The sequence below is a fragment of the Erythrolamprus reginae genome, chromosome Z (genome assembly GCF_031021105.1).
Source record: "Erythrolamprus reginae isolate rEryReg1 chromosome Z, rEryReg1.hap1, whole genome shotgun sequence".
Lineage (NCBI taxonomy): Eukaryota > Metazoa > Chordata > Lepidosauria > Squamata > Dipsadidae > Erythrolamprus > Erythrolamprus reginae.
In genome coordinates, this window is record NC_091963.1 from 87859787 (window position 1) to 87885959 (window position 26173).

At 39.8% G+C, this 26173-nt stretch overlaps 1 protein-coding gene across 1 annotated transcript in view; it reads right to left on the minus strand.

The window, feature by feature from the left end:
• The window catches only part of SEC61B (SEC61 translocon subunit beta), a 1118247-nt gene extending 1092238 nt beyond the window's left edge, over window positions 1-26009 (minus strand). The window contains exons 1-4 of the mRNA XM_070727789.1: window positions 25899-26009; window positions 25688-25785; window positions 24449-24550; window positions 18608-20104 (exon numbers count right to left, since the gene is read on the minus strand). Of these exons, the coding sequence (XP_070583890.1) occupies window positions 20017-20104; window positions 24449-24550; window positions 25688-25785; window positions 25899-25901 (291 nt within the window). The 5' untranslated portion in view covers window positions 25902-26009 and the 3' untranslated portion in view covers window positions 18608-20016. The remainder of the gene's footprint in view (window positions 1-18607; window positions 20105-24448; window positions 24551-25687; window positions 25786-25898) is intronic.
• Window positions 26010-26173: the final 164 nt, after the last annotated feature.

Below are 26173 nucleotides of genomic sequence, written 5' to 3' on the forward strand. Positions count from 1 at the left end.
AGTTACATCAGCATAGAGTTCCATTCAGATGGCTGGTTCCAGAAGGCCTCTTAATCACCCTCTTGGGGAAAAAATATAAATTCAGCAGAAGAGGCTCAAAATTTTTATGACCAGCATATTAAATCGATAGAGACACAGGAGCTAAAAGAGACAAAGCCAAAAGAAGGGGAGAGCAGGGAAGAATTGACCTCAGAAGAGAATTTGCAAGAACCAGAGATCAGATATAAACGAAACGACAATGGCAGAGGAGGTGCAATTACAAGATCCTGGACAGGAGCTAGGGAACGGAATTAAGAATACAACCTTATATGATGAAATAGGATTACTCTCTATAAATATCAATGGTATAAATGCACCCAAAAAAGAAATAAAATATGGTACAAATTAATGAAACACAATCCAGATATCACCTGTCTCCAGGAGATACATATTAAAAAGGATCAATACCAAACTCTAGAGTGCCCAAAACTAGAAAAGCTTTTTGTAGCCTTGGCCCCAGTTAAAAAACGTGGGATTGCAATCTATATTAAAACATGGCTGAAACCTAAGTTATTATATTCAGATGAGGATAGAAGGATTCTGATTGTACAAATAAATAAAGGAACCATCCCAACAGTAATAATCTCAATATACGCCCCTAATACAAACCAAAGCCAATTCTATGCAAAGATACACAAAATATTATTAGAAATGGAACCAGTAAAAGTAGTGATTGTCGGAGATTATAATTCAATAGTAGATAGGAAAAAAGACTATAAAAATAACAATAAAAAAAAGACTAGGAAAACCTTGCCCCCTACCTTCAATCAAATGGTAGAAGAACTTTACCTGAAATATGTATGGAGATACCTTCACCCTGATAACATTTCTCATATCTGCATAAATCATGGTCCAGGATAGACATGGCCTGGCCCAACCAAGAATTTACAAAAAAATTAATAGAATCTGAGATACTGCCCAATACCTGGGCAGATCATAACCCCATTTGGATAAAATGGAGGGAGCAAGATAACTATACCAAAAAAAGATGGACATTAAATCAATCTATAATTAAAGAAAAGAGATATGGAGAAAGAATTAGAACATTTTCTTAAAATAAATGACAATGATGAAACAACTAAAGCTAACTTATGGGACACCACTAAGGCCTATCTTAGAGGCCTATCAATATCCTACTTAGCAGCAAGTAATAAAAAAAGAGGAGTAAGATACAAATCTTAAATCAAAAAGTAACTTTTCTGGAAGAAGAATTACATAAAAATCCATCGGACAAAGAAATATTAGAAGAATTAAATTTGATTAAACATAGTTACTCTTCAAAATCAAGAGGAACTGGTGCAAAAATTAAAGGCTCAAAAACAAAAAACCTTTGAATGCGCTAATAAGCCTGGAAGATGGTTAGCTTGGAAATTGGCAAATCAAAAATCAGAAAGATATAATGAAGCATTGGTTGACCCCACAGGGGAAAGGCAAACAAATGAAAAACTTTAAAAAGCAATAGTGGAGTAATTTTATTCTAGTTTGTATAATCAGGAAGAGGCAGAGGAAGGAAAAATTACCGACTATTTAGAACAAATTGACCTACCAATAATCACGGAAGAAGACAGGGAAAGACTAAATGCAAACATTACAATAACAGAATTAAGACTAATTATGGGTAGACAGAAAAACAAGAAGTCTCCGGGGCCAGATGGAATTCCATTCGAATTATATAAGGCCTTACAAGATATTCTAGAATTAACTATGTTAGACCTATTTAATGATATTATGAAGGGAGGAAAGTTGCCAGAATCCTGGAAGCATGCGTACATAAGTCTAATACCTAAAAATGAATCAGATAAACACCTAATCCAAAACTATAGACCAATAACTCTCCTGAATACGGATTATAAAATTCTAGCGGCAATCATTGCAGAAAGATTAAAACTGATACTAAACCAAATTATTCCTATAGACCAAAGTGGTTTCCTACCTCATAGACAGATTAGAAATAACACCAGAACCATACTAAACACAATTGAATATTATGATTTACATGTGGAGGAACAAGTAGCCTTAATATTTGTAGATGCGGAGAAAGCCTTCGGCAAAGTAATTTGGAAATACCTTATTTTACAACTTTAAAAAATGAATTTTGGCGACAAATTAACAGGTTTAATTAGTGCAATATACACTCACCAAAAAGCCAGGGTGATAATGAACAGAGAATTGATGGAGGAGATAGAAATAAAGAAAGGCATAAGACAAGGGTGCCCCTTAGCACCCTTAATTTTTATTACAGCTCTAGAAACTCTATTAATTAAAATAAGGAATAATCTAAATATAATAGGCCTAAGAGTCAGAAAAGAAGAATTTAAACTTCAAGCTTATGCCAACAACATGGTTTTTATTCTGGAAAATCCATTATTATCTGGAAAATTCTTATTAAAAGAAATTGAAGATTTCGGAACTGTCGCTGGACTAAAAAAACCCCTTACCAACACTTTGAATTGTGATCAGAAACTGATCGCCAGCCAGTGATGAAATATGGGCACATCTGGGAAAACCCATGATAGCTCTCGCGGCCACATTCTGCATGAACTGAAGTTTCCAAACACTTTTCAAAAGTAGCCTCATGTAGAGAGTGTTGCAGTAGTCAAATATCGAGGTGATGAGGGCATGAGCGACTGTGAGCAGAGACTCCCTGTCTCAATAAGGCCGCAACTGGTGCACCAGTTGAACATGGGCAAAACCCCTCCTCGCCACAGCCGAAAGATGGTGCTCTAATATTAGCTGTGGATCGAGGAGGATGCCCAAGCTGCAGATGCTCTCCGAGGGGGTCAATAATTCTGCACCCCCCCCCCAGGGTAATGGACAGACAAATGGAATTGTCCTTGGGAGGCAAAACCCACTGCCACTCCATCTTGTCAGGGTTGGGTTTGAGCCTGTTGATATCCATCCAGACACTAACAGACTCCAGGCACTGGCACATCACTTCCACTGCTTCACTGACTGGACATGGGGTGCAGATGTATAACTGGGTATCATCAATATACTGATGATACCTTACCCCATGCCCTTGGATGATCTTATCCAGCAGTTTCATGTAGATATTAAATAGCAGGGGGGAGAGGACTGACCCTTGAGGCACCCCACAAGGGAGAGCCCTCAAGGTCGACCTCTGACCCCCCACTAACACTGACTGTGACCGACCAAAGAGGTAGGAGGAGAACCACTCCCAGTGCCTCCCACTCTCAACCATTCCAGCTGCCGCAGAAGGATACCATGGCTGATGGTATTGAAAGCTACTGAGAGGTCAAGAAGCACCAGGACAGAGGATAAACCCGCAGAGATCATCCATCAGCGCGACCAAAGCAGTTTCCATGCTGTAGCTGGGTCTGAACCCTGATTGCTGCGGGCCTAGATAATCGGCTTCTTCCAAGGACTGCTGGAGCTGGAGTGACACCACCTTCTCAACAACCTTCCCCATGAAGGGAAGGTTGGAGACTGGATGATAGTAATTAAGAATGGCTGGGTCCAGGGAAGGCTTCTTGAGGAGGGGGCGCACAAGTGCCTCCTTGTAGGGGGCCAGGAAGGCCACCCACCCAAAGAAGCATTGACAATCTCTTGGACCCAGCTCCATGTCCACCTCCCTGCTGTCTGAAACCAGCCAAGAGCGACACATATCCAATAGACAGGTGGCAGAACTCATAGCTCCAATGGCTTTGTCCACTTCATCAGGTGTCACCAGGTCAAACTCCTCCCAGACAGATGGACAAGGATGGGCCCCAGTCACCTCGACTGACTCATTGTCAGCCGACACTGCTATCCAATCGGAGTCGAGGTCCGCCCGGATCTGTGTGACTTTATCAGTGAAAAATGAGTTTAAATCTTTGGCATTGCTCTGCAAGGGTTCCCCAACTCCCTCCTGGTTAAGAAGGGAGCACGTCACCCTGAACAGAGTGGCCAGGCTGGATTCCACTGATGCAATCAAAGCAGTATGATACACACATCTTGCTGCCTTGAGCGCCACTTTCTAAGTCTTAATATGAGCTCTTACAAGTGTTCGATCAGATTCAGATTTACTCTTCCTCCATTGCTTCTCCAGATGTCTCTTCTGGCGTTTCAACACCCGGAGCTCCTCAGTAAACCAAGGAGCACTCCGGGGTCTAGTGCCACAGAAAGGTTGCAACGGTGCAATTTGGTCAAGAGCCTCCGGCGCAGCCCTGTTCCAGGCCACGGCAAGAGATTCCACCAAGCTGTGTATAAGTGAATCCGGTAAAACTCCAAGTGCCCTCTAAAAGCCCTCTGGGTCCATCAGACACCTGGGGCGGAACCCCCTAGTCAGTTCCACCCTCCTGTAGGGGAGGATTGGAGCCTTGAAGTCAAGCTGTAGCAGAAAATGGTCTGACCATGACAAAGGCAGTTTCTAAGCCCCTTAATCTCAGACCATTACTCAACTGTTCCGAGAGAAATATCATGTTGGGTGTGTGGAAGAAGACTCTCTGTCCTCCTCCTCCAAAGACAACTTGAGATTATTAGAGCAAAAGAATGTGCAATATAAGAAACAATATTTTAGAAGAGAAAAAACAAATCATTTATAGTTGTGAGAATATTGTTTCAAGCTCTGAGCAATATAAAAAGCAAAACTAAAATGGCAGAATACTTTTTTGGAAAGAATTTCTTGTGAAACTTTCCCCATAAAATAGGTTTTATAGTTAAATTATGTTTTAGCACTGAAATTTCCTTGATTGTCCTGCAGAATTATCTTTACCAGGAAAAAGACAAGGAGAAAGCTTAATTAATGCTTGACTACAATGAGGGAGTGGATAAGGGCCAGTAAACTGAAGCTCAGTCCTGATAAGACAAAAGTTCTATTAGCAGGTGCTTAATCAGTCGGAGTAGTTGCATTCCTTTAGCTTAGAAAGGCTTGTATTCTATTGAAAGGTTATATCAGTCCTGCCCCAACCTATTCCTCAAGCAAGAATGACCCTCAATTCCATTTGGTGTAAAAGATTTACTTTACTAAAGGCAAAGTGTATTACAATACAGCAAAGCCAGGACTGACATTCACATGTCAAACTTTCCTAGTTAACTTTCCCCATCCAATTCCTCCCCATTTGCTTCCTCTTGCTGGTCCATTATAGTGCAGTTATAATGGATTGTTTTGGGAATTGTCTCTTCAACAGCAGCCTTGTTTATAACCCTTTGCAAATGGAAATTCCCAGTGCTTTGACCTTGAGATGGTGTTTCTGGAAGACACAATGTGTAGTTGGCCTACCCCCCTCCCACTCCTGACCAGCTCACTCCAATAATAATAATAATAATAATAATAATAATAATAATAATAATAATAATAATTTATTAGATTTGTATGCCGCCCCTCTCCGAAGACTCGGGGCGGCTCACAACAATGATAAAAACAATATTATAATGGCACAAATCTAATATTAAAAAACTAAAAACCCTATCATAATTAAAAACCAAACAGCACATACATACCAAACATAAATTATAATAAGCCTGGGGGAAAGATGTCTCAAATCCCCCATGCCTGGCGGTATAGGTGGGTCTTAAGTAGTTTATGGAAGACAAGGAGGGTGGGAGCAATTCTAATCTTGGGGGGAGTTGATTCCAGAGGGCTGGGGCCGCCACAGAGAAGGGTCTTCCCCTGGGGCCCACCAGATGACATTGTTTAGGTTTAGGTTTAGGTTTATTGGATTTATATGCCGCCCCTCTCCGCAAACTCGGGGCGGCTCACAACAATAATAAAAAACAGTACAGTACACAATACCAAATCCAATGCCCACCCATCCAGTTCCAATTTAAATTAATAATCTCATAAAAACAGTATATATAAAAAACAGGCACACAGTCAATCAATCAACAAAACAACATGGGCAAGGGGGAGGTGTTTTAGTTCCCCCATGCCTGACGGCAAAGGTGGGTCTTAAGGAGTTTATGAAAGGCAGGGAGGGTGGGGGCAATCCTAATCTCAGGGGGGAGCTGGTTCCAGAGGGTCGGGGCCCCCACAGAGAAGGCTCCTCCCCTGGGTCCCGCCAGACGACATTGTTTAGTCGACGGGACCCGGAGAAGGCCAACTCTGTGGGACCTAACCGGTCGCTGGGATTCGTGCGGCAGGAGGCGGTCCCGAAGATATTCTGGTCCGGTGCCATGAAGGGCTTTATAGGTCATAACCAACACTTTGAATTGTGACCGGAAACTGATCGGCAGCCAATGCAGACTGCGGAGTGTTGGAGTGATATGGGCATACTTGGAGAAGCCCATAATTGCTCTCGCAGCTGCATTCTGCACGATCTGAAGTTTCCGAACACTTTTCAAAGGTAGCCCCATGTAGAGAGCGTTACAGTAGTCGAGCCTCGAGGTGATGAGGGCATGAGTGACTGTGAGCAATGACTCCCAGTCCAAATAGGGCCGCAACTGGCGCACCAGGCGAACCTGGGCAAACGCCCCCCTCGCCACAGCTGAAAGGTGTTTTTCTAATGTGAGCTGTGGATCGAGGAGGACGCCCAAGTTGCGGACCCTCTCTGAGGGGGTCAATAATTCCCCCCCCAGGGTAATGGACGGACAGATAGAATTGTCCTTGGGAGGCAAAACCCACAGCCACTCCGTCTTGTCTGGGTTGAGTTTGAGTTTGTTGACACCCATCCAGGCCCCAACAGCCTCCAGGCACCGGCACATCACTTCCACTGCTTCGTTGACTGGACATGGGGTGGAGATGTACAACTGGGTATCATCGGCATATTGTTGATACCTCACCCCATGCCCTTGGATGATCTCACCCAGCGGTTTCATGTAGATATTAAATAGCAGGGGGGAGAGGACCGACCCCTGAGGCACCCCACAAGGGAGAAACCTCGGGGTCGACCTCTGACCCCCCACTAACACCGACTGCGACCGACCGGAGAGGTAGGAGGAGAACCACTGAAGAACAGTGCCTCCCACTCCCAACCCCTCCAGCCGGCGCAGAAGGATACCATGGTCGATGGTATCGAAAGCCGCTGAGAGGTCAAGGAGCACCAGGACAGAGGACAAGCCCCTGTCCCGGGCCCGCCAGAGATCATCCATCAACGCGACCAAAGCAGTTTCCGTGCTGTAGCCGGGCCTGAATCCAGACTGCTGAGGACCTAGATAATCGGCTTCATCCAAGGACCGCTGGAGTTGAAGTGCCACCACCTTCTCGACAACCTTCCCCATAAAGGGAAGGTTGGAGACTGGACGGTAGTTATTAAGCACGGCTGGGTCCAGGGAAGGCTTCTTGAGGAGGGGGCGCACAACCGCCTCCTTATAAAGTGGCGGAAAGGACCCCCTCCCCAAGGAGGCGTTGACAATCTCCTGGACCCAGCTCCGTGTCACCCCTCGACTGGCCGAAACCAGCCAAGAGGGACACGGATCCAGTAAACAGGTGGCGGAACTCACAGCTCCAATGGCCTTGTCCACTTCATCAGGTGTCACCAAGTCAAACTCCTCCCAGACAGATGGACAAAGACGTTTAGCCCCAGTCACCTCGACTGACTCATTGTCAGTCGACTCTGTTTCACAATTGGAGTCGAGGTCCGCTCGGATCCGGGCGATTTTATCAGCGAAAAACGTGTTAAAATCCTCGGCACTACTCTGCAAGGGCTCCCCAACTCCCCTCTGATTAAGAAGGGAGCGGGTTACCCTAAACAGAGCGGCCGGGCGGGATTCCGCTGATGCAATCAAGGCGGCATGATACGCGCATCTTGCCGCCTTGAGCGCCACTTTGTAAGTCTTAATATGAGCTCTTACAAGTGTTCGATCGGATTCGGACTTACTCTTCCTCCATCGCTTCTCCAGACGTCTCTTCTGGCGCTTCAACACCCGGAGCTCCTCGTTGAACCATGGAGCTCTACGGGGTCTAGTGCCGCGGAGAGGTCGCAATGGCGCAATCCGGTCAAGAGCCTCCCCTGCAGCCTTGTTCCAGGCCTCAGCAAGAGACTCTGCCGAACTGTGGACAAGTGTATCTGGAATAACCCCAAGCGCCATCTGGAAGCCTTCTGGATCCATCAGGCGTCTGGGGCGGAACCTCCTAATTGGTTCCGCCTCCCTGCGGGGAAGGATTGGAGCCAGGAAGTTAAGCCGCAGTAGGAAATGATCTGACCACAACAAAGGCAGCACTTCTAAGCCCCTTAATCTCAGGTCCATAGCTGTCATGGTGGCCATGAACTCCTGTGCTAGTCCAGAGGATTCACCAAGCGACGGTAGATTCAAGTCTCCCAGGACTTGAACTCCACCACCATCCTGGCCACCTCCTTGAGCAGTACAGGCAGGGCTGTTGACACGCAGCTGGGAGACAGGTACATGAGCAACAAGCCCACCTGGACCCCCAGGTCTAACTTCACAAAGAGGCAATCGCAACCCGCAATCTCAGGAGCAGTGAGTCTGCGTAGACTAATAGTCTCCTTGGTTATAATAGCCACTCCTCTCCCCCTTCCCTGGAATCGTGGCTGGTGCTGTACCTGAAACCTGGCTGGGCATATTTCTGAGAGGGGACCTTCTCCCTCTGGTCCCAGTCAGGTTTCAGTCACACATACCAGGTCAAGCTCCTCCTCCAGGATCAAGTCCTGGATGAAGAGAGCATTATTAACTACTGACCTGGCATTGAGCAGCAGCAGCCTGAGTCCAGGGTCCAGATTACACTCATCACCAGGACCTCGAATAGAACTCATGGGGCTGGAACAAGGGATCACTTTCAAGCAGCATTCCCTCATTCCCCAGGAATGGTGTACCCCATGGTTCTGGTCATATCTGCCTCTCCCCAGCAACACCTGGATGTTCTGGCCCTCTACCACCTCAGAGATAGGCTCCCCCAACCCTCCCGCATCCATACCACCTGGCAGGCTGACCTCATCATTCGTAGTAATGCATTCACTTATATCATACATGTCACCCATCCAATTCCAGTCACACATGCCATACATATCACCCCTCCAGTTCCAATCATTCATCCTTTAAAAAATCCCCCCCCAATAAATACTAAAAACAATAGAAATAATAAATAGCAATAGCAAAGATATAGCTAAAAGTTAGTTAATTAAATTGGACTAAAAGCAATTCATTAAAATCCAATGCATTAGTTCGAGTCAGTGTGCTGTCTTTAAAAGAATTACTGAGTCACAGGCTCTTCCACAAAGGGTATGGTAAGTTCTTAGAAGGAAAAATGGGAAGAGGACTGTCTTTCCGGTAGTGGCAATTCAGCTGGCTCCACACAGGGAACATGGCCTTTGTTGGTCAAGTCTTGGTTTCCACAGGTCACTTTTGAGTGTTGGCCTCTCTCACCAGTCGACATCTCTGGCTTCCTGGTATTCCGCATGGTCCACATGATCTTAAAATGGCCACGATATGGCTGGCCACTGTCCTCACCAACTCCTTTCTCAGTGGCCGGTCCTGGCCACTCTGTCCCATAGATCTTCTTCTGTCAGGTCTTCTGGCTCTGGTTACTCTCACTAACCAGCACCCCAGATCTGCTCACTCTCACCAGCCAGCTCCCAAGGGTACCCGGTAGACCAACCATCTTCGATCTCATCCAGCTCACTCACTTCAATTCCGCTCGGCTCCGCATACATATGCATATGCTTGCCTCACTTTTGCTTTCACTCAGGCATCTTCCATCTGCTCGGCTGCCCGGTCACCTCAGTTACCTCAGTCCACAATCTCAGCTCAGTCTAGAATTAATGATTTCAAACACAGTAAAAAGCCCCTAATTCCTTCAACCGCAACTCTAGGGACGGAGAGGGAAGCAGAGGGGGTGGCATCCAAAGACAGCCGCCATCTTCTGCTTAACAGCTGATCTCACCATGCTCTTCTTCTTCTTATCGTTGCCATCTCGAAACGCCCCGAACACAGCCCCAGGCCATATCAGACTCAGTCGCTGATCTTACATGTCAGGTAACGCCAAAAGAATGCAGTCAGTTTTGGCAGTTGGAAGGGAGAATTATTTTACTTCATATGTTGATTTTTGGTGAATCTACATCACAGAGATCAGATGTATTCTCTTAATGTTAGAGTTCATGAGGGAATATATATATATAATGTTCATAGATAGAATATTTAGGATTAGGATAGGATCTAAATGAAGTACAAGGACTGTATATATATGTTATTACTTGAGAAGATAAATATAGTTCTGCTGTCAAGTTGTGAAAACATAAAACAAGTCCCATCAAGAAGAACAAATAAAACACATAAGTTTATATTGTAGTCAGTATATTTATGTGCCCAATATACATTGTGTTGCACAATTCTGTTATGATAATACTCTGCTAAGTGAAGTGAAGACAATTATTTAAAAACATAAATTTCATAGAAAGCTAACATAATGGGTTATGGGTCCAGAAAATACCAATAATAATTTGTTTTGCTTCATTAAAGTTTAATAATAAGAAAAAAATTATGGAAAGACTGTCAAAGGCTATAACAGTTGGTAGTGTTTACTGCAGTAGCCAGAATTTTTGTGACAGATGGCAGTATGAGGAGAAAATTTAAAGGCACAGTATTAAAGGTGCAAATTTTTCTCTGAAGATTAATCAAAATGTCTGGGGATATGATACAAAAGTCACTAATCAGCTAATTGAATAGAGAAAGCTAGTTCATGGTGTATAAGAGTGAAGTTATTATTGGAGTCTGAAGGCTTATGGTATCTTATTGAGCAAGATCAACAAAAATGTGAAACTAGAAGGCAATACAATAGAGAAAACACCAAAGCTAAATTGTTGTTGGTTATAAATATAGATGATTCAATGTTGTTCAGAATTCAAGATATACCAACAGCTAAATTAATTTGGAAAACACTTGAAAACCTATTTGCCAGGCTGTCAGTAAGCAAGAGGCTGTTCCTGAGGAGAATGTTGTATCAAATGAAGATGCAACCTGGTACAAGCATGATAAATCACCTAGACAAAATTGAAAAGACTGTGTGTGAGCTGAGAAAGAATAATGCACAAATAGATGAAGAGGAGCAGGTTGCAGTGATGCTAAGTTCAGTGGAAAATAGCTACTCAATCATAGTCAGTATTCTTGAAAACTTGCGAAATGAGACTTCCGGGTGAGGAACGAGCCACGCCGGGTTGACGGGGATAGAGTTCTGTCCCTGTCGCTCCTTTTTTCACGATTGGGGGATCACAATTGCGATTTGAGCGAACTTGGAGGGTTCGATCTGGAACAGGGGGTTGTCTGGTCCCGAGGGGCAGAACGCCACTGCCTCGATAGGGGAGAACAACCCCACAGCCCCAAATGATGAAGAACCGCGCTCTGGCTGGGTCGTGGCCATAGCGGCTTGCTCACGAAGGAGGGAGCATTAATAATTCACAGAAGTCAATGGAATAAAGATCATCAGAAAAGAAGAAAAGCAAGCACAGAACAAGGTATACTCTTTTGGTTTTCATAATAACAAGGAAAATAAAAGAACTAGAAAATAAAAAAGCTGAACAAAGAAAAGTTTTTCTTTCTCTCTAAGTAATATCCTTGGGCATAAATTCAAGCTACAACTGGATCTATTTTCGTTAGTTTTACCTATGTACTGTTTTTTTACAAATAACTAAACTTTAAGAGAAAGATATGCCCCTTAATACTTCACATCCCTGGAAGAAAAACAAATTTGATTTGTAATAGGGGATGAAATTTAAACAAAAGGGGAATTTAATTGACTGAAAATATTGTATTTGACTATATTTGATGACTTCCGGCTACAGAAGAACGATGTGTTTTTAAAGAAAATGGAATTTTAAAATTAAAATATATCAAGAAGATACATTCGACTTTGGGAAACACCGATCAATTTTTAAATTTTTAACTTTCCTATGAGATAAAGCAACTTAACTCAATTTGATTCTACAGTATAAAACGGACTTTTGTGATTTGGAGGATTTCGTAGAGGGACTATTTTACAAACGGCTGCAATGTAAGGATTAATGGATTAATGGATCAGACATTCCCTTTTTTCTTACTTTTATTACCTATTGTTTCTTACTCTTCCCTTTTTTCTCATTGATAGTGATAGAGGATTATGAATAGATTTTAGTCTTTTTTCTTTGGGGCCTTGGATTTTTGATTTGCTTTGCTTTTAAGGATTAAAAAACAATTGTGAACTTGAGAACATGAGAATACAAAACCAGAACGAAGATATAAGACTTGAAGGATTTAAGGACTTAAAAACGACTTGAAGGATTAAATTTTGAAAATCTTATTTTTCCTTTTTTTGTTACCTTTGGAATTACTTGTATTTAACATATTACTTAAGTGCTTATTGATTTCCATTCTTCTTTTTTTAGATTTTTACAGTTATATTTTTTACATTTTTATATCTACATTTTTACACTATATTTTTTCTCTTTTTGGTTACATCTCATATTAGGGTCTTTTGTTTCCTTTTTATTACACATAGTTAAGGTATAGAATGAGGTGTTAGATTTTTAATTTCCCCCCTCTCGATCTGGTATGCCCCCAAATTTTTAAAATATTTTGTCTTCTTCTTTCTCTCTTTTTTTTCTCTCTCTTTCTTATGAGTGTTTTCTATTCATTTTAGATTAACTGATTAATTATATATTACTTTATTCTTTTTCTTTTTTATTTTTTCTTTCCTAATATATTCCCACAAGACCTTATAAGATAGATGAAATTTACAGAGTCCAGACTGGCTATGCCTGACGGCATAACCTAGCAAGAGAAGTTCACATCAAGTTCTCCAGGAGAATAATCAAAGATGAAGTTTTGAAACAGGCAAGAAATCAATTTTGAAACAACTTCATAAAAGAGTGAGAGAAAGCAGAAGAGAATACTATTTCCTTACAAGTGTATTAATAAAAGAAAATATAGTTTTCCGATGGATGGTGCCAGAAGGGCTTTCTTTAACTTGGCAAGGACGGAGAATAAAGATAGAGAATGTAGAAGATGCAAGAGCCTTCTTTGCACAAAGTGGATTGAGCAGAACAGAACAACTGCATAAAGAATCCAAAGACAAAGAAGAAGAAGAAGAAAAGGGGGCGACCTGCAAAGAGAGGGAGGAAATACAAGATGTCAGAAAGAAACAACCTCAAATCCAACAAGAATTGGTGTTAGGCAGTAGATTGAGAGAAACCAAAGAAACCAAAAAATACTATAAATAGAGATGTCACAAGATTTAAAAATCTTTTCAGGAAACGTTAATGAATTGAATAACCCCAGGAAAAGAAATCAAATACTGACTAAGCTCAAGAAACAAAGAGCACAAATAAATATTCTACAAGAAGTTCATATAAAAAATCAAATAGAAAATTGCTCAATAAACCAAAATTAGGGAAAATTTACACGAGTTCAGCAGATCAAAAAAGAAGAAGTGTAGCAATGTATATTGACGAAACAATAGATTCAAAACAAATATACAGTGACTCCGAAGGTAGAATTTTGATTGTACAATTAGATTTAGAACCAAAACCTCTCATTATTATATCAATATATGCACCGAACGACAACCAAAAACAATTTTATAAGGAATTACATGATAAGATAATTGAGATATCAATAGAAAATATGATAATAGTTGGTGATTTCAATGCAATCTCAAATAGTCAAATGGATTATACAGGGAAGAAGAAAGAAAAGAAAAAAAAAGCAATTTTACCAATAACTTTCTGGAAAATGATCACAGAACTATTATTAAAAGATGTATGGCACAAATGCCACCCACAAAATAAACAATATACTTTTTACTCAAACCCCCACAAAATTTGGACTAGGATAGATATGGCTTGGGCACTAGCACACACAATGGAAAAGATTAGGGATATTGAAATAGGAACCAACAGTTGGGCAGACCACAGTTCATTAGTAACATATTGGAAAGGTAGGGAAAAATCTAATAATTGGTATATGAATAGAAATGTTTTACGTGACCCTGAATATAAAGAGTGGATTGGAAAAGAATTGGAACTTTTTAAAAAAATAAATAAAAATAATGATACAACCCTACAAAACCTTTGGGATACAACAAAGGCATACATTCGAGGTCTGACAATCTCTTATATGGCAAGGAAAAATAAAGAGAAAAAGATATAATATCAAAAATTAGAGGAAGAATTTAAAAAATTAGAATTAGAAATGCAACATAATAAACAAGATGATAAAGTTAAAAATCAGAGGGATATATTAAAACATAAAATAAAGTTGATGGAACAAGAACAAATTGCTGAAAAACTAAAAAAAGCAAAACAAGAATATTTAGAACACGCAAATAAACCAGGAAGATGGTTGGCTTATAAATTAAGAAAGGAAAGAGAATCTAAAATTATCAAAAAATTGTTAGATAGTGATGGAATAATAAGACATAGAATAGATGAAAAGAAGGAAATAGTATTAGAATTTTACAGGAAACTGTATGAAAAAGAAGAAATAAAAGAAGAGGTGATTTCAGACTATTTAAGTACTATAGACTTACCAATATTAACTGAAGACCAGCAACAAAAAATTAACAACCCTTTCACAGTGTTAGAATTACAGCAATCTATTAAAAACCAGAAAAATAATAAAGCCACCAGCCCTGACGCAATACCCGCAGAATTTTATAAGTTAGATAGTGAAATGCTTTTTCCCAATATGTTAGAGATATTCAATAACATAATAGCGGATGGTAAATTACCTAGAACATGGACAGAAACCTTAATAACATTAATACATAAAGTGGGAACAGAAAAGGAGAAAATTGGAAATTATAGACCAATTTCATTACTAAATGTAGACTATAAAATTTTGATATCAATATATGCACTTAGATTTAAAAATATTATAAATGAAATAATACACGAAGACCAGAATGGATTTTTACCAGGTAGACAAATTAAAAATAATCTGAGGACAATCATAAATACCTTAGAATATTATGAACAACACCCTGAAAAACAAATGGCACTTATATTTCTTGATGCTAAAAAGGCATTCAACAATGTAGATTGGACTTTTATGAAAATACAATTAAATAAGATGAATGTGGGAACTAAATTCTTTAATATAATTGATGCGATTTAATCCAACCAATCAGCAAAAATCATAATAAACAATGAACAAACTGAAAGATTAGAAATACAAAGAGGAGTTAGACAAGGTTGCCCCATATCACCATTATTATTTATCTTAACATTAGAAACATTATTAATAAAAATAAGAACAGAAAATGACATAAAAGGCCTGAAGGCCAGAGCTCAGGCTGTTGCTATTGCTGGGGCATTGCTCTGCATTTTGTGGCTTCCACAGCAAAAGCAAGGAAATGCCGAGCAACCAAACAGCGACTGCCGGCTGTGCTCTCCCACACCGGAGCAGGCATCTCTTGGTGCAGTGATGAAATGACTCACATTTCCTTGCTTTCGCCACGGAAGCAATAAAATGCCGAGCAATGCTCCAGCAACAGCAGCAACCGGCCCAAGCTTCACTGCATGGCTGTGATCTCCCACACTGCAGCAGGCATTTCGGTGCTGTGATGGGGCAACCGAGTGAATCATCTCCAGCATGGGAGAGCACAGCTGCGCAGCCGGAGCCAGAGTTCAGTCAGAGTTCACTTTTCAGTCACTTGGCTGTTCAGTCACTCAGCTGTTCAGTTGCTCAGCGCTTTCTTACTTCCATGCATGTGCAGAAACAAGGAAATACCGGGATTGGCTAAATGCTCCCACCAGAGCATTCCAGTAGGGCCGCAATTGGCTGCCCTTCCCACAACTGCTAAAGTGGTTTTGAGGCCCCTCCTCAAGAAGCCTTCCCTGAACCCAGCTCTATTGAACAACTATTGTCCTGTCCCCAACCTGCCCTTTGTGGGTAAGTTTGTTGAGAAAGTAGTGGCATTCCAACTCCTACGGTCCTTGGAAGAAACAGATTATCTAGACCCATTTCAATCTAGCTTCAGACCCCGCTACAGCACAGAAACCGCTTTGGTCACACAGATGGATGATCTCTTGCATGCCCGGGATATGGGGCATTCCTCTATCCTGGTGCTCCTTAACCTCTCAGTGGCGTTCAATACCATGGACCATCGTATTTTTCTGTGATGACTGGAGGGACTGAGAGTGGCACCGTTATATCTCCAGCTGGTCACAGTCAGTTTTAGTGGGAGTAGAGGTCGACCTCTTGGCCCTTCCTCTGTGGGGTGCCACAGGGATTGGTCTTCTCTCCTCTCCTGTTCAATATCTACATGAAACCACTGGGTGAGATCATCCAATGACACAGGTTGAAGTACCAGCAGCAAGGCAGGATATAAATTTCGCTTAAGCAGACAGCTTACCAGTAACTTGAAACTAACAGTGAATTTACCGTATTTTCTGGTGTATAAGACAGACCTTTTTTCTCCCTAAAATAGGCTGATAATTAGAGTGCATTTTATAATCTGTATGTAGCTTTTTTTCCCAACTAACTAGCTGCTAACAATCTTCCCTACCCTTACCTTGCAGGCTCTTTCATTGTTTCTCTCTGAGAAGAATGTTTTCCGAGCCCCAAGTCTTTGCAGGGTTTGTTTCATTACTCTAACTTGCTCTGAGTAAGTTACTTTTCAGCCCTAAACAGTTGCTAATGATGTTCCCAGCTCTTACCAGCTTGCAAGCTCTTTCATTGATACTCTCTGCCAAGAATGTATTCCAAACCCTGTCTTTGATTCCCCCCCCCATTCTCTATTTGCTCCAAATGTTTATTTCCAGCCCTAATTAGATGCTATTAATGTACCCAAGCTCTGTCATAATTACACATTATGAAGAATATTTTCCAAGCCCTAAGTCTTTGCAGGGTTTGTTTAATTACTCTAACTTGCTCTGGGTACGTTTCCTGCCATTCCCCCTTTAATCCCAGCCATTTTGGGCTTTTCCGGGCTGCCAGAGGAGCCTTTCGGTGGTGCTTAAGGCGGCTTTGGCAGTCCAAAGCAACGGAGCCCTTTCCTTTCTCTGGGCACTTGGAGAGGGAATAAACCACTTTGCTGTGGTGACTCCCTCATGCTGCCTCCCATACACCCGGCGCAAGGTTGCCTCCCGGAGCGTTTTGGCGTGGAAAGGCAAAAGGGGGTGCTTTGCCCTGGCCGAATCAACTGGGCTTCAGCCAAACTGAGGAGTCACCACAGTATAGGAAAGGTGCCGACTACAAAGCGAGCGAGCGAGAGGAGTGGGGAGCCCTTCAGCATGGGAAGGAAGAGGCAGCAGGTAGAAGCAGCAGCAGCAGCAACCGCCTTTCGGTCAAAGGACCGGGAGGTTCCCCCCTCCCGCCCGCCTGAGTTTCTCTCTCTGGCACAATGTATGGAAGGCAGCATTGCACCGGGTGTTTGGGAGGCACAATGCTCCCCCTCGCCACCTGAGTCTCTTTTTTCTTTTTAAGCCTTAAAGTTTTATATATTTTTTATTCACCTCACCTTCTTCCTTTGGCAGCGACTGTCCTCCTCCTCCCACCCAAATTCCTAGTTTTTATTTCTTTCCTAATGGGTTTGCATGCATTATTTGCTTTTACATTGATTCCTATGGGAAAAATTGCTTCTACTTACAAACTTTTCTACTTAAGAACCTGGTCACAGAACAAATTAAGTTCTTAAGTAGACGTACCACTGTATTTTTCTTAACCTGATGGAAGTAGTTTTGAATAGTTAATCCTTTTGTATGAGAGACAAGAGTCTTAGGTATAATGCCTACATCTTTTGTATGGGTACCAGTTCCTGGGAAGGTTTTGTTTGAGGAAGTGAAAATTGTTATAGAACTTCACAATCTCTCAAAAGTAAGAGTGATAGCCTTATTTGGTCATCTGATTAAGCCCAATAAATTGGACCAAGTAGAAACTAGTAATTGAAGTAAAAGACATATTGCCAGCTTATGATTGGGTAATATATAAACAACCAGAGAAGAAACCAGAAAGGGTTGTGTATGTGTCTGTATCTACAGAAAATGTATATCTACAGAAACATTACAGAAGAGGTGGATGCATTAGGATAAGTGTTAGGCCTACCTATAGGATAGATGGTTTATAGTTTGTGGTCTATATGCTTCTGCATTTGTTCCTGCAAAAGCAGTGGGATGACTTTGTACCATAGGACATTTGACCACATTTATAGGAGTAATCTTTTATGAACATTAATCGAGAAACACAGTTTTATTTTTAACTGATGAATACTACGCTATATCATAGCAACCACGTACCAGCATAAAAGACCATGATTATAAAGGGTAGTGGACACTACAAGTGAGACTCATGAGCATGAACCTGACCATGAAGGAACATCTAAGAAAGGTGGTGTACCTCATTTAATTATATGTAATTCTCCAATACAGTATAACATAACTGATCACGCTGTCAGTGGTAGAAGGACTGTAAGGATAGCATATGATGCTGGATGTAGTGATGAGGTAGTGATACTATCTCAAGTAGAAGCTGGACTTCTTGGCATATTCCCTTGCTTTGCTATATAACACAACTGGAAGCAAATAGGACATCTTGCTACAGCAGCCTTGGCTAGTGAGATGGGAGAGATAAGAAAGTATTTATCGCATATATTATTAAGGATGTTGGTGAAGAATTCCAAGGTATCTGTTGCTTTGAAGTTGGGAATTAGAGATTTATTGAGTCTAAATAAATTAAGTCTTTTAGACTTAATTTAGACTTAAACTAATTAAGTCTTTGAATTAGAGATTTATTGAGTCTAAATTAAAAGCCATACATAATATATCTACAGTATGAAACTGAGCATTCTGCCTTCAAGGGGTTATGGAAGATGTTAACATCTTGATTACCAAGTTTTGCATGGGTGAAAGACCTTTTTGTATTCATTATTTTTGCCATAGTTATAAGTTTGATGTCTTGAATGTTTGTCTATATGTATCAAGTGTATTAAATGCTGTAGTTGGTGTTATTGGATTCGAAGTCCTACAACATTTGAAAGGAGGAAGACATTGAGGAAAGGGGAAGTGAGTTTTATGTTATAGGAGCTTCAAGAGTAGTTTACAAGAATTACGTTTTGATCAAGTTTAAGAGGAGGGATTGTGAGAAAAGGAAGTTTTATTCTTGTAAGACGTTAGCACAAGAGCATAAGTGCAGCCATGTTTTTATATGAACATTTTATTTTATATAATCAAGTTGAACTTTTGTAAAGTTCTGCAAAACTGTAATCCTGCAAAAATGACTTTTTGCCTGACAGCTATTCCTCATTTTCTGATATTTTTGAATGTTTTTGTAGAGAAGAATGTAGGAAGGTACATGTTGAGAGGAAGTGGGCAGATGGCTGAAGGTGATGTCGGATTCTAGTTAATTTCCAACTGCCAGGACGCCAAGGGAGGAATTTGGATGATGAAATGGGAGGAGATGGGAAGAGTAGGGTGGAAACATGCTGTATGTATAAATACCCAGTACCTGAATGAAGTCCTTGCCTATTTTGATTCAGGTCCCTTAAGGGAACCTTCACACAAAAGATCTTAAGTTTATCTTAATAAACAATTTGTTATTGTTATTTGGACTCCTGTGAAATTACTTGTGAATTTTTATCACAACTGTCTTGCCCAGCTGCTCATTATTACTCAATGTTGTTTCATTTGTCCCTACGTGTTATAGTAGAAAAAGGGTAGTAATCTGTGGTTTTTATTATTTTGGTTAGGTTCTCAGCCACATCTTTGCTGCTTTGCTCCAGGGGGACAATATAGTTCTCTAAATTAACTGACTGATCTACAGACACTGGTGTTGTTCCCTTGAGAATTGAATATAATTTCCTGTAATTAAATTGTCCTTATTACCATCAAAATATGACATTTATAATTAATAAATAAACAGTTTGATTTGGTCATATCTTATTTTAATGATATTTAATGTAATTTAATTGTATACTGTAATTGCATAATTGTGTAGATACAAACAGCATCTTCAACAGAAAAGAACCAAAACTCCTATTTATCAAAGAATTTAAAACCAGAGAAATAACTCTGCAATAGTTCCATCTAGAATAGTCATTTCATTTTCCCCCCAGTAAAATCTGATAGCTATATTCATTTGGTCCAAAATGTGATTTTAAATTTGGCTGATACAACATTATGAACGAGTGTATTTCCCCCAGATGTGCAACATAAAAACAGATGCAATAAAAAGAAGACTCATAACAAGAACTGGAACAGGGCCTCTGAAAACAAAACAAAATAAAAGGGTGTTAATTATAAGAATAGGCAAATCAAGTTTTAATTCTATATATGTATAATTAACTACATTAATTAACTAAATCAGTACATCAGTTACCCCCCTTCCCCAACGAAAATCCAGTTGCTTCTTGAAAAAGTACCTTTGGGACAATATAAAATATTGGGAAAGATAAAATAATCAGGGAAGTGCAAAACATTCTATGTATGAACAATTATATCCATGGAGCATCTAGTTTCTAACTGTAAACAAAAACATAAATAAAAGCAAATGGTTTCATGCTGGTTATGGAAAGAAGAATGGGAAAAAGTTGAAGCTGAAATGTTTGCTTGACAAAACTTGGGTCTATGAGGATAATGAAAAACACTGGATGGTCAAAAGGAGGAAGTTAGCTCATTGAAAAGTCTTTGTGGCATTTGTGTATACCATGAAGGATTCAACAGGATCTGATGCGTGGACACTGGTAGAAACAACAGCCAGGAGATAAAAATGCTGGGGAAGTTAGAGATGGGATGGTGGGCCTGTTTATTCTTCACTATTGCTACTGAGCCCAATGCAATAAGGAATAGACACACAAGCTATAAAGACTAAGGGGGTTGAAGGGTATGGCACTATCAACCTTGCCATTCTGAAAAATCAGACCATACTTAAGTCATGGCACACCTATGACACATGTGTCAAATGTGACATACCATGACATTTTGGGTAATACACCAGCAGTCACTAACATCAATAAACTATTCTTGAAAGCATGTCCCATTCTCACACAATTTTCAGAATCTCTGAGGGACTGATATGTCAAATTAGGATTTTTAAAATTGACATATTGAGTCAAAAGATTTATGATCAGGCAAAACCAGGAACAATTAAAACATCCTGGGGTTTTTTCCTGCTAAACCTTTGCTAAACCACAATAGTTTTTTGGGGGAAATTGATTCCTTGATGACTTGTTTTGACCATTCTAGGGTCCTAGGAATGTGTACAAGTGGTCCTCAACTTAAAATCACAATTGACCCCAAAATTTCTATTCTTAAGTGAGACGTTTATAAAGTAAGCTTTGCCCCATTTTATGACCTTTCTTGCCACAGTTAAGTTAGTAACATGATAGTCACATTTTTCCGTGCCATTTTAACTTTGAATCATCACTAAGTGAATTGTTGTAAGTCAAGATTTACCTGTAATTTGTACTGCAAGGCTAAATTTGGGGACTTTAGTCGCCCAGAGTCCCTAGGGAGTTGGGCAGCATATAAATGGAATTAAATAAATAAATTGCAATGAGTAAAGCAATTTAGTCCATTTTCCATTTATTATTAAGGATAAATATATCTCTATGTAAATATATTTTTACATAAATACTGTATAATTTATTTAGTTTGACTCATTCAATATTTTATGCACTGCATAAAGGTACTATCTTGCTGTCAGAAGACCTCATGAACAAATCTCAAATTCTAAATTCAAGAGCTTATGAAATCTCTAGATTTCTCATGTGAAGTGGCAAAAGAGATGAAATTAAGAATAAAGTGAGAATTAATGTAAGCATCAAAAATAATAAGCAATCATTAAATAAAATGTGAGAAAATATTTATCAAGCATAAAATGTGAGAAAAGGTTGGCCAAACTCTACTCTATTATTTATGTTTCTTGTAACTGTTCCTTGTTTCTCTTTTGATCATTGTACAGTGGTACCTCGGTACTCGACCACAATTCATTCCAGAAGTGTGGTTGAGAACCGATTTGGTCGAGAACCGAATTTATTTATCCCATAGGAAATAATGGAAATGGATTTAATTGGTTCCCAGCCCCTGTTAACTCGCTGGGAACCAATTAAATCTATTTTCTTTATTTCCAATGGGATAAATAAATTCGCTACTCCAAGCTGCAGGAAAGGTGGGGGCTGCTGCATCTTGGCAGCTTCTGGGGGCTCTTTTCCTCATTGCTTCCTTTTATTACCTGTAAGCAGCTTCAAAAACTTTCTCCTTCCCTGTGGCTACAACAGCGGCGATTTCCCTTCCAGTAGCAACAGCGCCGGGAACATCACGTGATGAAGCTGCTGGAGCCATCTCATTACGTGACGTTCCCGGCGCTCTTGCTACTGGAAGGGAAATCGCCGCTGTTGTAGTCACAGGGAAAAAGGTTTTGAAGCTGCTTACAGGTAATAAAAGGAAGCAATGAGGAAAAGAGCCCCCAGAAGCTGCCATCCCGGCAGCTTCAGGGGGCTGAGGAGCTCTATAAGAGCTCCAAGCTGCAGGAAGGGTGGGGGCTGCTGCAATCCCACTCCTTTCTGCTCCTTTCCTTTCCTCAATGCTTCCTCTTATTACCTGTAAGCAGCTGCAAAAACGTTCTCCCTCCCGTCGGCTGCAACGGCTTCCCTTCAAGGAACAACAGCGCCGGGAACGTCACGTAATGAAGGGAAGCTGCTGGAGCGGCGGCAACTGCTGAAATGGCTCCAGCAGCTTCCCTTCCTGCAGCTTGGAGCTCTTAGAGAGCTCCTCAGCCCCCTGAAGCTGCCGGGATTACATTTCGTATAATGAACAAAATTTTCTCTGGCTGTTCGGTATCTGAATTTTTGTTCAGATACCGAAGCAAATTTTTGCCGAAAATTTTGTTCGTTATCCGAAATGTACGAGAAAGGAAGCGTTCGAGTACCGAGGTACCACTGTATTTTCATTCTGTACTTCATTTTAAATGCATATGTTTTGTAAAGTACCTAGGAATTGGTCAAATAGTCAGATAAATTTTACATCTAAATAAAATTAAAAAATCCTTGACCTATCTTGACTATCTATAAACATTTGTTGGAATACATGACTAATTATTGAGATTAGTTAGTGGAAGAGAGCTGCATGCCATCTAGGGGAATTCAATTTATGGAAGTCTAAAGTCATGGAAAAGAGAGATCTTTTTTCCCTCTATATAAAAAATAAAAAACACGATGCATGTTTACAGGGAAGCCTTACTATATACTATTTAATATAAGCAATACTTAGTACTATTAAGTAATACCATAAACTGCACCAAGCCAAATTGTTGTGTTTTGTTTGTTTATTTATTATTTAAAAATTACAACTAATGCATTATAGGCTTTACTAATTTAATAATGGAGAAAATAGTTGAAATAAGAAATACAAATTTTCTAGCAATTCATAAAAAATAAAAGAAAAAAATGGCTTTATTCGGTTTCCTGCAATTATTACAAAATTACCACACACTTCGATATGAGTAGTGGTGTGAAATACTTGGATCTGAAGTAGCAAATGGTCCTTTGAATCCAAATATTGTATATTCCTAGATATGAGTGCTTTAATACCCACAAGTGTCTTTATTAGTATAGACAAATATAGTGTTATATATAGTGTATATAAAATGTCTTAGTTCATACACATTTTAGTCAATCTTGATTACTGGCACTTGTCTGGACTAGTCCATGCAGTTTTTTTGGCAACATTCTGGGAAGTGGGATTGTCACTGATTTATTCTTAAGACTGAAAAAAGTTGGTCACAAATCATTCAATTGGCTTTCTACCTGAGGCAGAATAAGAATACAGTGTGTCTAACCTGGCGTTTTTAAATACCATACCAAATTGACTGTCAGATCTAGAATTTACCAATTGCTCATGTTATAAACTGCTATGCATCTTTTAAAACAACTGCATAAGTTATATTTAGTAGTACTTCACAGTAATTATGCATTGCATGAAAAAAATCTCAAGTGGTTTATCAGATATTAAAGATTAGAAGTCAATATCAGATACAATTGTGCAAAGGTAAACTTCTCAAAGTTATGGAACTAACATAATACAGTACCATATATTGTCAGATTATCCTGAAGAAATGAGCCAGAAGAATACTATAAATTGTGATACCAAAAGGTCAGAAAAAATTACATGTTAATTTCTCTTGCCAATGCTTCCCCATATATTATTTACTACATTAATTGCAAATATTTCTACCACAAAGATAAAAGCAGACTAATGTGCACAATTTAGGCTTCTGGAAGTAAGCATAAAAAGCACTACTCCCAATACCTTATGGATTAATGTGAAATTTGATGATTGCAGGAAAAATCAAAACTCATAGAACCACACTACAAAAAAATGTAGTTACAAATCTAATTACTCTTGAAGAAGATTTACAGGAAACACTCACTAATAAGTTATTCATTTCTGCTTTTATGTCTATGAAGATTCTCAATCATCCAGGTGATGGTTGTCCCAAAGGTGCTTTTTCAAGAGGTAAGTAGACTTTTTGGTTTTTCTTTGAAGATGTTTTGCTTCTCATCCAAGAAGCTTTTTCAGTTCTTTATAATTGCTTTTATATTTTAACTTACACTTTGAGACCAGGGGAATCCTCTGTGTAAAATCTCCACATTCCTCCAGTACCAGCAGAAGTTGAACGACCTGCATTCCTTGTTCCACAGCTTGCATTCTTCCTATAACAAAATCGGAAATTAAAATATATCAAAAATAACCAAGCAAACTCTTATGTCTACTACATACTTTGCTTTTGGATCATTCAATTTTGACTGAAAAAGAACTCCCAATAATTACATAATTTTCCAAAGCATACTGTCTTGTATCAAACCTAGATGAGAAAACTGTGTCTTACTGAATCACAACTTGCAGCATAGTTCATCGGTGATCATTCTAGTAAATGTATTGCCCAGTAAATGTATGTGACAGTATGGATGTGATTGTTCATTTTTAAATGACTAGTTTTAAAGACATATTTTAAAAAGTAATTATTCTATTAATTGGCTTAGTAATGTTTTATATTGTATCTTTTTATCGGAATGCTGTGAGCTGCTCCGAGTCCATGGAGAGGGGCGGCATATAAGTCCAATAAACAAACAAACAAACAAACAAATAATAAGAATTATAGTTCAGCAGCTTTAACAGAACCTTAGACCTACCATTTCTATCTTCCACTCACCTATGATTTACTTAATTTTCTCTTTTATTTCACTTTTATTTCTTTATAAATATTGCCTGGTATTCCTTCCCCAAAATAACCCTGTGAAATGAATAAGGCTGAGAGAGAGACTGGCCCAAAGTCATCCAACTGTCTTTCTGCCTAAAATGGGACTACAACTCAGTCTCCTGGTTTCTAGGTCAATACTTCAATTATTAAACCAAAGTGATGTACACTAGAACTATGACATGCACAACAGAAAGTTAAGTATTAAAGATGTTTATAAACAAAGACTGTACTTTATAAATCTCTCCAACTTAAATTATTACAGATATAACTGCAAGGAAATATCCCATTGATAAAGATAAGAAATGAAGCAATGAATATATTCTCCACATTCTATGATAATCTTTCTGGCACTTAAAATCCATCGATAATTAATGGCATCAGAGTTTTTGAAAAGTACAATTCTTTGCTACTAGCTATTGTTCGTTCGTATGTTTATAGCCTAGTTCTGTACAGTGAAGCTGTACTTTATATATACATGTACACGATTGTAATTTAAAACGAGTTGAAAAGTAAGCATAGATCCGTTGTGAGTCAAGTTTCTATTGCAGTATCGCTATTAATTTAATGATCAACAAATTTATCTTCCTACCTCTGTCGCACTGTGGATCCAGTTGCACGTGGGGCTACTGCCTTGCTCGGGGAGCGACTCGAGGCACCCACACTGGTGGTGCTAGGATTGGGACCCGGCTGAAAATTAATGGAAGACAATTAGATGTAGACCTTTATGTTATACACGCATATCCTATATATATATATATATATACGCATATACCCATCTTTTTGTTGCTCCTTTCGCTTACCATAGCAAAGGTGGCACACAGAGCACGAATCCCTTGAATCACAAGACACGTCTCCGTCTGAACAGAGGACCTGGTTTCTTGCCACGTAAGAGGTCCTCCGTTAGAATCAGGAGACTACTACACTGCCCGACCAGAATTCTACAAATAACCAAGGAAATCACCCTACCAGATCACCTTTCTTTCTCTCAACAAAGACAATTAGGCCGAATTTTCGTTTTTACTCCCGATGGTTCCTTCCTAATTATATTGTCCGAACGTGAAAAAGAGCAGGCAGT